At 35.8% G+C, this 15,758-nt stretch overlaps 1 protein-coding gene and 1 pseudogene across 1 annotated transcript; one reads left to right on the top strand and one right to left on the bottom strand.

Annotated features, from left to right (window-relative positions):
• Window positions 1-2,314: 2,314 nt before the first annotated feature.
• On the bottom strand, window positions 2,315-3,852 carry LOC106323252 (annotated as a pseudogene).
• Window positions 3,853-11,774: 7,922 nt separating this feature from the next.
• On the top strand, window positions 11,775-13,720 carry LOC106323187. The gene is made up of 9 exons (XM_013761341.1): window positions 11,775-11,940; window positions 12,033-12,129; window positions 12,208-12,300; window positions 12,402-12,497; window positions 12,574-12,703; window positions 12,877-12,950; window positions 13,067-13,190; window positions 13,259-13,474; window positions 13,565-13,720. The coding sequence occupies exons 1-9, from the start codon at window positions 11,775-11,777 to the stop codon at window positions 13,718-13,720; spliced, it is 1,152 nt and encodes a 383-aa protein (XP_013616795.1).
• Window positions 13,721-15,758: the final 2,038 nt, after the last annotated feature.

The following is a 15,758-nucleotide window of genomic DNA, read 5'->3' as shown; positions in this document are numbered from 1 at the left end:
ATTAAGCAGCTAGACTTGAGAATTAAGCTGCCAGACTTGAGAATTAAACTGTCAGACTTGAGAATCAAGCTGTCAGACTTATAAAGTTTTTATAAAGCTTTTATAAGGCTTTATAAGGTTTTATAAGGTTTTATAAGGGTTTTATAAGGTCGATTTTATTGAAGAGAAGAAGAAGAGAGAAGAAGATATTTTATTATATTGTGTACTGAGGTCACTTGTCTTTAAATACTTGTACACAGATCCACAATTAAATTAAGAAAATTATTCTCTCCTTCTTTCTCTTACATCTTGAGATCTACTTTCTCTCTTCTTCATGTTCTTCATTCTCAATAAATAAACTCTCAATAATTCTCTCATTCTAACACGTTTGCCTTCCCTTCACACCAAATCTCCACTTTCCCAAACCGAACACGCCCTTGTGTTTCGCTGCTAACCGAAAACGTTTCATGGACTCTGTTGATCGAGTCATGTTTGCTGTGTCAGGAACGTCTGCCATAAGAAGGTTCACTCTGAATGGCCCAGTACTCCGTGTTGACACATCTCATACCAACCGTTGGACACGTAACGCGCTGAACCATGGCGTCTTGAATCTTCCTCTCGACAGAACTTTTCATGATGATTCGCTAGTCTTGGATGAATTAGCTTGCAAGACACTTGTTGAGCTGAAACTAAATTTTGGTGTTAAAATCCCCATTCTTCCTGAGGACATTTCTTTTCCAGCTCTCAAGTCACTCACCCTTGATATGGCACGCTTCTGTAATCTTGGAGCGTTTGAAAAGCTTATCTCTGCTTGCCCTTTACTTGAGGAACTGATCATAATTGGGGTCAGTTGGGAGCTTGCGAGATGTTCTCACATCCTGTCTTGTCCGAAGAACCTTAAGAGGCTTTCCATTAGATCACGTTTCAATTTTAGTGTTGAGTTGGGGAACATGAGTTTTGATATTCCCATTCTTGTTCACCTGGGTTACTCTGACTATGTTCAGCTTCAGTATCCAGCTGTTAAACTCGACTCTCTTGTTGAAGCTAAGCTTGAACTTTTGAAGAAATATGGTGATCGTGATAGTTACGATCCATCAAATCTTTTTAAAGGAGTAAGACATGTCCAGAAGCTTAGCTTATCATTTCCTGAAACTGTGGAGGTAAATTGCTTATCATCTCTCTTTTACTCTTTTTTTTTGTCAAGATGAAATACAAAGATAAATTTTAGTACGAATCAGCGAAAGCCGAGTTGCGAATGTCATCTATCTTTTACTCTTTTTATTATCTTTCTGCCGGCCCCGGGTTTATGTTTTTTATGTGTACTACCTTTTAAAACTTGCAATAATGTTTCACTTGTCTATGCCCATGACCGGTTCTACATAAAAATGGCTGGAAATATATAATTATATAGTAAAGTTCCATTAAATGTTTTTTTCCCCATGAAATGTTTCAGTCTATATGTAAACTATCTAAAAGATTGCAACGGGTTGATGATGACTATTTCATTCTATTTTTTTTTCTTCCAGATTTTTGATTACTACCGTGAAGCAGTGCCTGTGTTCGAAAACGTGAGCCAGTTATCTATTACAACTGATAGGGGGTTCTGTTCATCTCTCTCGACTCTACCGTCTCTACCATCTGTAATAAAGAAATTTCCAAATGTACACACACTCGTCATCGAGGTATCATCCAAAAAGCCAAAAACATTGTTGGACAAAACGCAGTGTATAGCAGTAATCTCTAATAACCCTTCCTTTTGCTTCAGGGTCCCTTGTGTGCGGCCATGATCATTCCGATTTTGTCTGCAGATGCTTTTCGGTAGATTTTGTTAAACTGTCATCTCCTGTGAAGGTTCTAGAACTAACTATGCATGAAGGAAGTAGCGATGAGATGGAGCAAATCAAACGTTTCTTAGAGGACCTGTCGTGTCTCGAGCTTGTCAAAGTTCGTGCTTTCGCAAAAGAGGACGAGGAGAAGTTGCGTCTTGCCACGGGTTTGCTCATGCTTCCTAGAGCTTCTTCCAAATGCAAGATCCACGTCGAGTTCTGTTGAGAATACATCTTACAGGCCCTTTGTGCTTGCTTGACTAAGTCTTTTGAAACATGAATCTGTTTACTGTTGGACCATGTTAAGTTACCACTCGCAGTTTATTTGATTCAGTTTTATTTCGGTTAGAAGCCTAAATCAAAAATTAACCAAACAGGCGATTTATATTCTAATAAAAAAAGATAACATATATCACAAATCCACTACAAGGGTTAAAAGAGCAGATGTGAGTTTTAGAGAGACTACACTACACACGAAACAAACCGTTGAAACTTGAAAATATCAGACACAATACTTGCTTCTTTTTTCATTCTCCCTTCTCCACAATCACTAATGGTCTCTTTCACGTGCAAAAAAAGTATTCCAGCAGCTTCATCATGCCTACTCAAATCAAAATTGTAAAGGTTTTATCAATACTCATCAAAGCACATTTCAGCACCATTAAAATATAACACGTGGATAGTTTACATATGGAGATGAGCATAAAGTCAAAATCCCCAAATGGTGTTGTTATTTACGTGCATCAACACCTTCAAAAGAGTGTTCCTTACAATTTAGTTAATTTACCTTGCTAGCGATGTTGTTAGCTAGAGAGCCAATCAAGGCCTTCATAGAGACCTTCCCCAGATGTGGCACATGTGCTTTGAATGTACCTGTCAAATAAATAAAAGCATAAAAGGTGAATTATATACCACACTTTGTGATCAACCTAAGGACAAGATTCTAGAAAGAAGATAACTTTACCAATGGCGTTGGCGGAGAGAGTGAAGGCCGAGCTTGTCGGTTATTTCTGCAGCATTCATAGCGTTGGGAAGATCTTGTTTGTTTGCAAACACGAGAAGCACAGCATCCCTCAGTTCATCCTAGAAACATGGTTTAATCAAATCAGACTATGGAAAGGGGTTTTTTCTAACCAAAGAGAAAAAAGGGCTAACCTCATTCAACATGCGGTGTAACTCATCCCTTGCCTCCACAACTCGGTCCCTGTCGTTGCTATCAACCACGAATATAAGTCCTTTGAGTGTTCTGGAAGTAGTGCCTCCACAGTGGACGAATCTGTTTTTTTTTTTTTTTGCAAAGAAGTCGCATTCTTAATGTCAAAAAAAAAAGAAAAGAAGAAGACAAACACTCCTAAACACTGATTGATGCAAGGCAAGAGTTAGAAAGCGAACCTTGTCCTGACCCCCAACATCCCAAACAGTGAAGCTAATGTTCTTGTACTCAACAGTCTCCACATTGAATCCTGGAAACAGAAACCTCTTCAACCTTTTGTCCATGAAGCTAAAAATCGATATACTTAGACCATTGGAAATGGTTCACCCTATTTTTCACTCTAAAATAGAGTAACTCTATAAGACCATCTCCAATGTTCCATCCTATTTTTCACTCTAAAATAGAGTAACTCTATAATAGAGCTGTGATATACTTCAATGATACTTATTTTAGAGTAAAAAATAGAGTAATAAACAAAAAAAACAACAGAGTAAACCCATTTTTACTCTATTATTAGAATACCATTGGAGCATTTTTACTATAAACTCTATTTTAAAGTGGAAAATAGAGTGAAGTTAGAGATGCCCTAATAGAGTCGTGATGTACTCCAATGGTACTCTATTTTAGAATGGAAAATAGAGCGATGAATAAAAAAACATCTTAACTACACATTGACTAGAAAGATTCTCCTTGAAAACTCACCAATGGTGGGGATGGTGGTGACGATTTCGCCGAGCTTGAGCTTGTAAAGGATAGTGGTCTTACCAGCAGCATCAAAACCTACCATCAGTATCCTCATCTTCTTCTGAACAGCTTCGTGAAGTTAAGCCCCATCTTCCTTTACGCTATAGCAAACCACAAATACAACAATAATGAAAAGTTTTATTACTAAATTGATCAAATCAATAATCTGAGGTTAATGAATAACAATATCGATTAATGAATAATCTGAGGTTAATGAATAACAATATCGATTAATCAGATCCTTGAAATAATCTGAGGTTAATGAATAACAGTAATCTGAGGTTAATGAATAACAATATCGATTAGTCAGATCCTTGAAATAAAACGCAGTGACGAAGATTCTATAAGCACCAGTGGTTCTAAATCGGAGGAAAAACATGCTTGATCAGTGGATCTTAAACAAATCAAATCGAAAACAATCTATGGATCAATCTGCTGATACTCTAACAAGGTTGGAGATTAATATACCAAAGATATTGCGAAATGATGATACAGAATAAAAATCGAGGAGGAACTGGCGTGAGAGAAGGAAACAGTTTTACTATCCTATGTCCTGTTATTGTTCTTGTTAGTATTAGTTCATCCTTATCATTTTTAACCACAGTAATTCCACCCTTTCTTTGTGACAACATGCACAGGAGATACCCATTTCCTATCTGAAATAGGGTAGATCACACCTGCATCTAGGAGTTTTAGAATCTCTTTTTAACAACATCTTTCAAGTTCGGGTTCAACATTCTTTGATGTTCTATAGAAGTCATTGATTCATCCTCTAGATGTATCATATGCATGCATAAAGAAGGTGATATCCCTTTAATATCATCTAGTGAGTAGCATATTGTCTTTCTATACTTTTTAAGCTCATTCAAAAGTCTAGACAATTCAGTTTCATTCAGTTCACTACTCACAATGACAGGATATGTCTCATTAGGTCCAAGAAATGCATACCTTACACCAAGAGGAAGAGGTTTAAGCTCCACTTTGGTGCCTTGAGTTCACTCCAGTCATCTTCTTGGAGGTTCTCTTGTTGATCTATTGAGGCAGCACGATGAACTTCTTGTGGAAGCTCTATGAAGTTGTATTTTCCACTTTTCTCCTTGTGATAGTCCAGCATCCTCACATACTTTGCACTCTCTTCATCTTCTATCAATTGAGTCTCTCTATCAACTGTTAGGGCATGTTGAAGAGAGTCCTCAATAGCCAATTCTTCCAAATACTCTTCAGCTAGAGCTTCCATCTCCTCAATGTAGAATGCTTGGCTTTGGATAGTGGATTTCTTCATCACCTCCTTGATGTCAAAATGTAGGATGTTCCCTTTGACAAGATGAAGATCAATTTTCCCTTCCTTAACATTCACAACAGCTCCTGCTGTAGCCAAGAAAGGTCTCCCTAATATCAAAGGATTTGTTGGTTCTTCGTCCATCTCTAACACCACAAAAATCTGTAGGAATCTCACAGTTTCCAACCATAACAGGGAGATCTTCTAGGATACCAATAGGAATCTTCACTGAGCGATCAGTTAGCACAAGAGAAAGTCTACACTTCTGGTATTATGTATACCCAAGCCTTTTAGCAATGGAGAGAGGCATAAGGCTCACACTTGCTCCCAAATCACATAGACACTTCTCAAAAGCCAATTGCTCAATGGCACAAGGTAGTGTGAAACTTCCTGGATCTTCAAGCTTCTTGGGGATGGTTAGCCGCTGTATTATGGCACTGCATTCATGGGTGAGAACTACCATCCCTTCCATCTCATTCTTCTTCTTAGTTACAACATCTTTTAGGAACTTGCTGTATTGAGGCACTAGCATGAAGGCATCAATAATAGGCATAGTAATCTGAACCTCACTCATTTGCTTCTCAAATAAAGCTTTGTATTGTTCCAAAAGCTGTCTCTTGAATCTACTGGGGAAGGGAAGTTTTGCTTCATATGGAGGAGGGATGAATGGAGCATCTTTTGATGAAGTAGCAGCTTCATTCTTGTTCACAACTTTCTTCTCTTCTCCAACCTTTCCTTTCCCTGTAGCTTCAACTATTTTCTCCAAGATCTCTTCATTGGTCTTCTCATTCACAATAACCACATCATCATCCACATTGATGACCACCTCTCCATCTTGCTTCTCATTATCCCTAATGAGAGCTCTAGGAGGCAATTGTTTACCACTCCTAAGGGTGATGGATTTCATTGTCTCCTTGGGATTTTTCTCAGATATTCCGGGAAGTGATCCCATAGGGCGTTTGGAGTTACTACTCATTGAGACAAATTGGTTCTCCAAAGCCTTAAAGTTGGAAGCAAGGTTTGAGAACTTGTTGTTGAGATCATTGTAGCTTCCATCAACTTTGGTGTGAAGGTTCTTCAGCTCATATCCGATGTGCTTCTCACTTCTAGTTTGGGACTCCAAGATCTGTTTCAACATTGCATCAGTGCTACTCTCTTGTGGAGCAGAAGTAGAAGATCCGGCTTGACCTTATGTAGACTGATTTCTTTTGGAGGAGAAACCTTGAGAGTAGTTTTGTCTTGCTTGGTAACCACCTTATTGGTTGTTGTAGAAGGGCTTTTGTTGGTAGTTATTGTACTGAAAGTTAGGCTCCTTCTTGTACCATGTCTCATTAGCATTCACAAAGCACAACTCTTCTTGACCTTCTAGACCATCAACTTCAATTAAGCACAGCAATCTCTTCTTGTTTCCGCTCACCAACAAAGTTCACCTTCTCTTGTTTAGCTCTATCCAAGAGAAGCATATCCATCTTGTCTTGTAGAGCCTTTAACTCTCTCTCTTGGTGTTTGTATCATCACCTCCCCTACTGTCTCTGTTGCTTCTATCATGCTTATCACTGTAGACTGAATCACTCTTAGCCATATTCTCTACAAGCTCCAAAGCATCTGCTTCACTTCTTCCCAAGAAGTAACCATTGCTAGCAGTATCAAGCTGGCTTCTAAACTTAGGCAAAGCACCTCTATAGAATGTACTAAGCAAACTCTCCATATTGAAGCCATGATGAGGACATTGAGAGATGTAGCTGATGAACCTTTCCCATGCTTCTCCAAAGCCTTCAAGATTCCTTTGATAAAATCCAGAGATTTCATTCCTTAGCTTAGCAGTTCTTGAAGTAGAGAAGAACTTGGTGAGGAAAGCTTTTTTGCATTCATCCCATGTAGTGATTGAATCTCTTGAAAGACTCTTCTCCCATGTGTGAGCTTTGTCTCCTAAAGAGAATGGAAACAGCCTTAGCTTGAATGCATCTTCAGAAACACCATTGATCTTTGTTGTTCCACACAGCTTATCAAAGTTGTCCAAGTGGTCTAGTGGATCCTCCAAAGCAAGACCATGGTACTTGTTGCTCTGGATCATGTTTATCAAGCTTGACTTGATCTCAAAGTTGTTGTTTTCCACAGCTGGTGCTCTATGCCCACAGATATTGGGCTCATCATGTGTGCCAATAGCTCTAGCTTGGCGCTGTGGGTGTTGTGGCCTAAGGTTGGCACCTCCTTGGCCATTACCCTCTCCATCTTGAGGCTGATTCTGATGTTGATCCATCACAAACCCCAATCTGTCTAAGTGAGCCTGTTGCTCTTCTTCTCTTCTCTTCCTTGCATTTTCCCTTTCAAATGCTCTAATGTCTTCAACTCTTGGAACTAGGCCTGTTGGGCCTCTGCTCCGCAAGTTCATGCACCTGAGATACAAAAGGGCTAGGAGAGAGAATCAATAACTAGATATAAGAAAAATAAGACTTAATCTCAAGTAAGGACCAAATCTCAATGTCAAAATCAATTTAGAATTGGCAACGGTGCCAAATTTGAAATGGAATTTTCAAGGGTCCTAGATTCAAATCAATGTAGTATTTTTAGATGTCAATCCATTTCTAAGAGTTTCAAATCAAAGAGAATTCAAGTTCATACTTAAGCTAAATGCAATCAATGTAATGAGGTGATTTGATAAAACTAACAAGGTTCTAACACAATTAACTAGCAACTTTCAAGCAAATGGATAAGGGAGGAGTCATGTGTGTAGAAATTTGATTTCAGGTGACTAAGATTTAATCTAAAATGACAAAGATTCAATCAACACGATTCCCTAAGTCTGGATAACAATTCTAAGCAAGTTCTTTGTCAAGACAAAAGCTCATTTACACTCATTGATCAAACATCAAATTCCTTTGGTTTCTGTCAATCAAGCAATCATTAAGAACAGATCATTCAACTTTCTAAACTCCCCTAACATCAAATGCTTTTGGTAGGGTAAGCTAAGAGCATGTTGAGTTGGCTCAGACATTTCATCGAACACCTTCCGGGCAATGAAATGTCTAGATTTCTAATCTAAAGTGGTCAACTCTAGATTAGCATTAAGATCACTCAATCAAGCAATGAAACATATTAATCTACTCTAAACATTCTAGATCATCACTTAATCATTCTAATCATCCTAACCCATGAACACAAAGATGACTACTCACTCATTAACATGGGAGACACTAAATCATTAATTGATCTAAGTCTAAACATGATTAATGATCAAAGTAATCAAGCAAACACAAGAGAATATGATCAAGATTAGATCTTTCACCCAAAAGTGGCTTGTGATTAGATAGAAAACAAGATAAGTCCTAAGATTAGGTCTAAAAAGTATTTATAGAGGTTTAAAACTCGAACCGGGTCAACCTGACAAACCCGGGTTTGACACGAAAGACAAATGGATAAGATAGTTTTGGTATCAGCCGCGGATGGCCTCAACCCGCGCTGCATGGCCGCGGTCCGTGCGTTCAGAACACGACGTCTCGGACTCGAATCCGCGGCCTGCCTCGACCCGCGCCATCGTCCGCGCCCCTTGTCATCGCCCATCACCGCGGACAGGAGTAGGCCGCGTGGGACGTCCGCGGTTCGCTCACTCTGAATGGCCCTCTCGACCAACAATCCGCGGCTCGCTTTTGTCCGCAGTACACGCCCGCGGCCGACCACTTTCATTCCATCTTGTCCACTTCACTCCATCTTATCTACTCCTCTTGCACAAACCTTCATATCTCCAACTTGAACCTCACCAAACCTACAATACCACATATGCATATGCTATGCACCTAATTGGATTCTAAACGCATTCTAAGTGATTCAAATGAGTATGAAAATGACAAGTAAATCATGTAAAATCTCAAGATATCACTATTTTAATTTACAAATTTTGAAAATTGTTCATTTAAATCTCAGCTTTGATCAAACTATTTCAAATACACAAAAAAAAAAATCAAACGTTAAAATTGATTTAATATGATTTAACGTTAAATGGCTTAAACAGAAGTTGAAGTCCATTTTAGAACTCATTTTTTGTTGAGCGTATTTTTGGAGTCACATAGGGCATGACTGGTTTTTCCGCTACCACCCTCAAACGCAGCGGTTATTAGCGTTTTGCAACAATCACAGAAAACGCCATAAACCGCTTCAAACTGAACCTCTGAAATTCAAAAGTTGGTCCTAGTTATCGTTTGCAGACGGTTGCGGGTGGACAAAATAAATTTTCTTTTAAAAAAGTGATATAAATATGAAAATAAAATTTTAAAATTGAAATACTAGAAATTTAAAATATATATATACTATTTTAATTTATATTATAAAAATTTAAAACAAAAATATTTTCTATAATTCTTTTTAAAACTTATAGTATAAATTTATAAATATAATGTTTATATTTATTATAATTATATGATTTTAATATTTTTATAATTATATAAAATGTAAATATTATTAATTTATTATTTAACCAATGAAGCGTCTGGTAGTTAACCAGTCATAAGTATTCCGCAAACGCACCAATTTCTAACCGTTGTACGAGTGGTACAAATCTCTTAATAACAATTAAAACAACAATCATTCCGCAAACGTCCGCAACTACACCCGCGACCGCTACGGTTAGACCAGTTAGACCCATAATATACAACAACTACTGACATATGATGGTATACAGGGTGTGTTCTTGCTGAATTTCTCCTTGGACAGGTTCTTTGACTCTCGTCACTCTCCAAACCATTTACCCTTTATGAATCCTGTAAAGATGTCACTAAAATTGTGTGTATTTACCAATCTTTGGCCCAGTTAGCCTCTCTTTCCAGTGGAGTCGAAGATATTTGAGCCCAAAGTATATGACCTCAATCTCTATATAAAGATGTATGATCACATAAATAGTCTGATTGATTAAGTAATGGAGTTAGCATTGTCAAGATTATTATTATTAGCTTTGGTATTTTTATGAATGTATTTCTGTCGTTTAATGTCTCTTGCCACGATCCCACGCAATCTGGATGATTGACATTTTTTATTAATTTTTAAAACTGTGTACTCTTATCTATATATATGGATGATTAGTGTATTCACGGTCTTTGACTCGCTACAATTTGCATGGAAGTTACTACGTAGATCACCACTACTTAGTACTAACGAACTAATGTATACATTAGGATCCACAAATTTGAATTTATCATGGCCTTTTGGATTATCTTTTTATTTTTTTGACATCGCCTTTTGGATTATCTGTAATACTCTCTTATTATTAGAAGTTTTCTATATATTTAATTATTTATGAAAGATCCCTTTAGACCGAAAATATATTTATATTTAATTTACTTTTTAAAACTTAAGAATTTATCCCAAAATCTTTTATTCATACAAAATAAAAAGATCTAGAATTGCTGACAAAAAAAAGATCTAGAAATTTTTGATACAGATAACCATTATCACTACTAAATTTTCTGACCACACAATTTTTTTAATTTTATATTTAAATATTAATATAATTGATGAGAGTTTCATGAAAAAAAAATTAAATATGCTAGCTGTAATGCAATAATGACAACTGCACTCAAATATCAGTTGTATTCCACTGTCTTGATGTTTAAATAAAAATAAATTATTAAGGATATTTTTGTAATTGATAATTGTAATTTTTTCTTTCTTGGAAAACAAAATTCAATGCGCCAGCTGTAATGAAAGACAGCTGGACATGCAAAATGACAAATGTATTCCAATGTCTATCTATCCTATTAAAAGTGAAGTACAAATGTATAATCATCTTCACTTCTTCTAATTATTTACAACAGATTGCCACTGATTTTAATTATGGAGCTTCTACTTAATTATCCATCAACTATTTCACGTCAAACCTCATAAAAGAAGCCCATTCCGTTTTTGTTCTACTTTTAAATGGGCTATGCAATGTTTTAAAAATGGGCTATGCTATTTCACGTCAAACGATCTTGAAATTTGTTTTGAAAAAATAAGATCAATATTTTCAAAGATCTTCCTTGCACATATCATTTAAACAATACATCAGATAATATCAATTCAAAATCGTAACAAATCAACTAACTATCCTTTAATTCTTCATTATCTTAAATACTTAACATAAATAATCCTCTACATTTAAGGTTTCACATTTAAAATATCCATCAAAATACTTGCTAATCACGATAATATAGGGTCGATTTATTATGATTTTTCATAAATTTAAACATTCCTTATTGTGATTACGTGATAAAATTGTAACCACAAAATCTTTTAAAAAAATTCTCTTATTAAGTATATTCCTTATCGTGAACAACTTGCTCATCAAGTTTTTTAATAATTAGTTTTGATTTACCTATCATTAAAATATCACCTACATATCTATATATATCTCCTCTCCTACGTTCAATAACATCATTCATTTTGCGATCTAAACCAGAACAAATAAAATGTCAAACAACGCAAGTCTCACGCCTGTCAAAGACTTGAAACCATTTAAGACTAAATGGCGATCTCAAGTGAAAGTGCTACATTCATGGCTGCAAAACACTGGTTTTGGTGGGGAGACTCTTCAAATGGTTCTGACTGATGAACAAGTAAGGGTCAAAATGCAATCAGTCATTTTTTTAGTGTTCCTTAATATGCTTAACTTACATGATGTTGTTTTTCTTTTGCTACGTGCAAAAGGAATCACATTTTGAGTGTCCAACGAAAGCTACCCCTGGGAAAATGGCGTGTTCTCACAATGTTTTCTGTTTCGCAAGCATCAGGCCAATATCGGCCAACAAGCCATCCATACAAGATAACGATCAGTGACAAAACTGTGATATCAAATTCTGACCTAATTGAAGATAGCATCTTCCTATGCGAGGACATCATTGATGGGACCTTAAAGACTAACTTCCTTATTGGTAATACCTATATATAAATGTTTCGGATATTTAGTTTCAGTTTCTGGTTTTGAATGTTCTTCTCTATACTAATGTGTTTTTTCATCTTAAAGATGTTATGGGGAAAATCGTAAGCCTTGAACCAGTTCAAACCGTCCAAGTTGAAGGACAGGACCGCAAGAAAGTTCAATTTCGTTTGTTAGATGCAAAGTATGTTTTTATATAATTGATTTCGTCTTGCGAACACGATTTACTGATTTACTTGCGCTAATAGTTGTTCTTTTTTAGTGGTAAGGACCTTGCATGTTGTTTATGGGGAAAATATGCAGAGAAAATGGAGGCTTGTGTTGAACGTGAGCAACCACTGATCTGTTTGATCAGGTTTGCCAAAATCAGTTTTGCCAAAATCAGTTTTTACAGAGGTATTTCTTTAAATGCGTTTTCAAATTATTGTATTCTTTTTATGTGCCTAATTCTATCAGGGTGTTAATAGGTGAGGTGCAAATCACAAATGCTTTTGATGCATCCATTGTTTATCTTGATCCAACTATGGAGAAAGCATTACAGTTCAAGGAGAAGTAAGTTTTGTTGAACTTATTTTTTTTGTTATATCTATATGTTAAGACAGTTGTAATTTTTTACATATATGTATAGACTGGTGGAAGATGGGCTTCCTCTTGCTATTATTGAGAAGAAAAACGGTAAGAAAGAAATCGTTTTACAAGAAGATGACTGGAACAAGGTTGAGATCAAGATGATTTCCGAACTCTTTGTTTCGAATCAGGTTATATTCCTACAGAAGATTTATTATTTACTAAAAAAATTTATTAGTAGAGTGCCCCTAATATTATTGTAATATAAACGTGATCATATATTCCTAAGTGGAGAACTGCAAAATCATTTGTTAAATTGAAGCTGTTGACACTGATTGGTCATGGTTCTACTTTGGGCATAAAGGTTGCAAACATCGTGCCATCAAACTTCAATCAACCCATGATGATATCCAACTTTGGCGTTGTGAGAAGTGCCAAGTTAAAATCAATGAAGTGATACCTGTGTAAGAGCATATTTTCAAATCTTTAGTTCTTTATTCAAATTTCTAATATATTTTCACACCACTATATAAGAATTTCGTGCACTGTAATAGGTTCAAGCTTCATTTGATTGTGAGGGATGACACAGAAACATGCAAGTTGTTGTTGTTGAATACTGTTGCTAAGACCATTGTTGGACATGAAGCTGTTGATTTGTGGGATGGCTCCTATGATGAGGTAAGTTTGGTTCCTGCTTTTAATAATTTGATTTAATATGCGCAAACCCTAATTTATGTATAACACAGATTGAAGATCCAGAGCTCCTACCAGAACAAGTCAGAGCTTTAGAAGGAAAATCTTTTTGTTTTGGCATTTCTGTGAAATCTGACAATGTGAGGGATGGGGCAGCAACATTTAGAGTTCTTGAGGTCTGGTCTGGAGATCACATTCTTAAAGTGGAATCTCAATCCGAGCCCACCTCAATGATTGGCACATCATCTTCTACAGTGTCTTCTGGTGAAGTGAGTTTGTTATCTAGATTATACATACATTGTAATAACATAAAGTTTATTATATTATAGTTTTGCTAATTGTATAATTCTGTATATTAGGTGCTCATGCTGGAAGGAAACAGCCAGAATGATTCAGAAGAATGCAAAACACCTTTTGCAAAACGCAAAGAGGAATATGCTGATCTCCCAGACATAACTTCTACTTCTAAAAAGTTGTGCACCTCCATCAAAGTCGAAAAGGAAAAGGAAGAGTAACACTGCAGAAGAAGAATGTTTTTCATTTTATGTTGGGTTTTTTCAATTTTTTAATCTTGGTTTTTGCATTGCTTTATTCAGAAACAATAATTTCTTTTCCTATTTATTTGTTTTATTTATTTTATCGATTTGAATAAGATGGATGAATGAGTTATAAGTTTGTGTTTTTATATTATAATATTCAGTTAAATAAATGTTTACAATCTTGCACTCTTCCTAATCTAATATATTAATATGAAAGAGTCTATATTAATTTAGATAAGATAATCCGGACACTAACCAAGTATCTCACTGAAACAAAATAGTTCCCCTTTCAGTCCTAGCAGTTTCTAACTATATACATAAATATAGACTCTTTTGACATACCTTATGCTCCTTAGTAGATTAGATGATACAAGATGAAGCTTAACTCGAAATTCCTTAGTCCATTGATCTTCAACCTATTTTTTAAAAACATAAATATATTAGTACCTAACATGAATGTTCCAGCACAGAATATTTACGATTAATAATAAAAAACAACTAATTTTTAGCTATATTTCAAAGCAATGCGTTTTATATACTTCTGTTAAAGAAAGATGTATCAATTATGTAAATTTCTGTTCAAGAATATTAACATATATATTTACTTCCTATATCTATATTATAAACAAAAAATTATACTCCTAATTATTAGGTTATTGAAAATCGTATTTTGGATTTAGTCACCAAAAAACGTATTGCTTTTAAACCTTCTCCTGCCTCTCCGTGTTTTCAATCGATTACATCTCAGTTTAACGTGAAAACAAAACCACGAAATCACAGTATGAAGAGGAAAAAAACAGATTATCACATTGGAGATCGAGCTAACCACAATATCACTCCAGAAACCTTGAAGGATAAGAGAACATTCAGCAATGCAAGTCAGTTTTGTTCAAATTCAATCACAAATCAGGACATTCCATTGCGATCAGTCTATTACAGGCTGTTTGAGGCTATGGAAGGAAGGAATGTTCCACCTAATACACATTCCTTATATCAGCAAATCAGCATGCTATCACCTCAGACACCACAAAATAAACGGAGATGTGTACTTGGTTAGTGTATCATCCTAACCTTTTTAGACTTTTTATAGATAATAGCTTTTTTGACAGGCTCTAACATGAAAGTTATATTCTGGATTTTCCTTTCAGGACTTGATATTTTGACTAACCAAACATCAGACTCACCAAAACAGAGCAGCTGTTTGACGAATTTGACATGTAAGTGATGAAAAAGTACCTGTTGCTTTGTATAGAGAATGGCAATGCACTGATTTCAGGTATTGAAAAGATGACACCTTTTTTATTCACTTGATCTCAGCTCCATTCCTGCAGCCACAGAAGCCATTCTCAACTGGCCTCTCATTTGAGCAGAGAAAACAAAACAACACACGTAAATATTCTGTTATGGTCAATACTTGCAGGCTTTAAATTATTTTAAATGTAGCTGCAGGCTTTAAACCATTTTTTTAAACGTGTATATATTTCTCTAGCTCGAGAATTTGGTGCAAAACAACTCTCAAAGACATCAAGTCAGAAAAATTGTTTCAGAACTCCATCATGTAAGTTTGAACTATTACCTCTTTTGGTTTCTTTTGCCAAAGCTTTGCAGTAATCACCTCCATTCCCTTCATGCCTTTAGCATCTATCCTGAAAAAAACAAAAGAGAACTCATTTAAGAAGTTGCCTGATAAGCGTCAAAGGAAAGGGACATCAAATATTTTGAAAGACATTACAAATATTGACTTTTCTTTGGGTTCTGAAAATCAAGAATCACCATCTCCTACGGTTATTCCAGAACCCGACTTTGGAGGTCTGTTTTCACGTTTTAATATATGTATATTTTTAATCAGTACTATAACAATTAACTTCATCTAAGCTACATTTGCATTTGTTTTCCAGCAATAGTCGATGAAACTGGTGAACTTGAGTTTGATTGTAGCTCTTTAGATACTACTGATTCAGAATATGAAACTGAAGATGTTGATGGACCTTCGTCTACAGCAGCTACAAAAGGA

Source organism: Brassica oleracea, chromosome C2, assembly GCF_000695525.1.
Source record: "Brassica oleracea var. oleracea cultivar TO1000 chromosome C2, BOL, whole genome shotgun sequence".
In the NCBI taxonomy this organism is placed as follows: Eukaryota; Viridiplantae; Streptophyta; class Magnoliopsida; order Brassicales; family Brassicaceae; genus Brassica; species Brassica oleracea.
This window is presented reverse-complemented; position numbering and strand designations above follow the sequence as displayed.

Excerpts from the sequence above, each read along its gene's own strand:
- LOC106323187 (XM_013761341.1), top strand. The coding sequence starts at position 11,775 with ATGTTTTCTGTTTCGCAAGCATCAGGCCAATATCGGCCAACAAGCCAT. Across the intron at positions 12,130-12,207 it reads TTTCGTTTGTTAGATGCAAA|TGGTAAGGACCTTGCATGTT; the intron begins GTATGTTTTTAT and ends GTTCTTTTTTAG. Across the intron at positions 12,951-13,066 it reads GGCGTTGTGAGAAGTGCCAA|GTTCAAGCTTCATTTGATTG; the intron begins GTTAAAATCAAT and ends GCACTGTAATAG.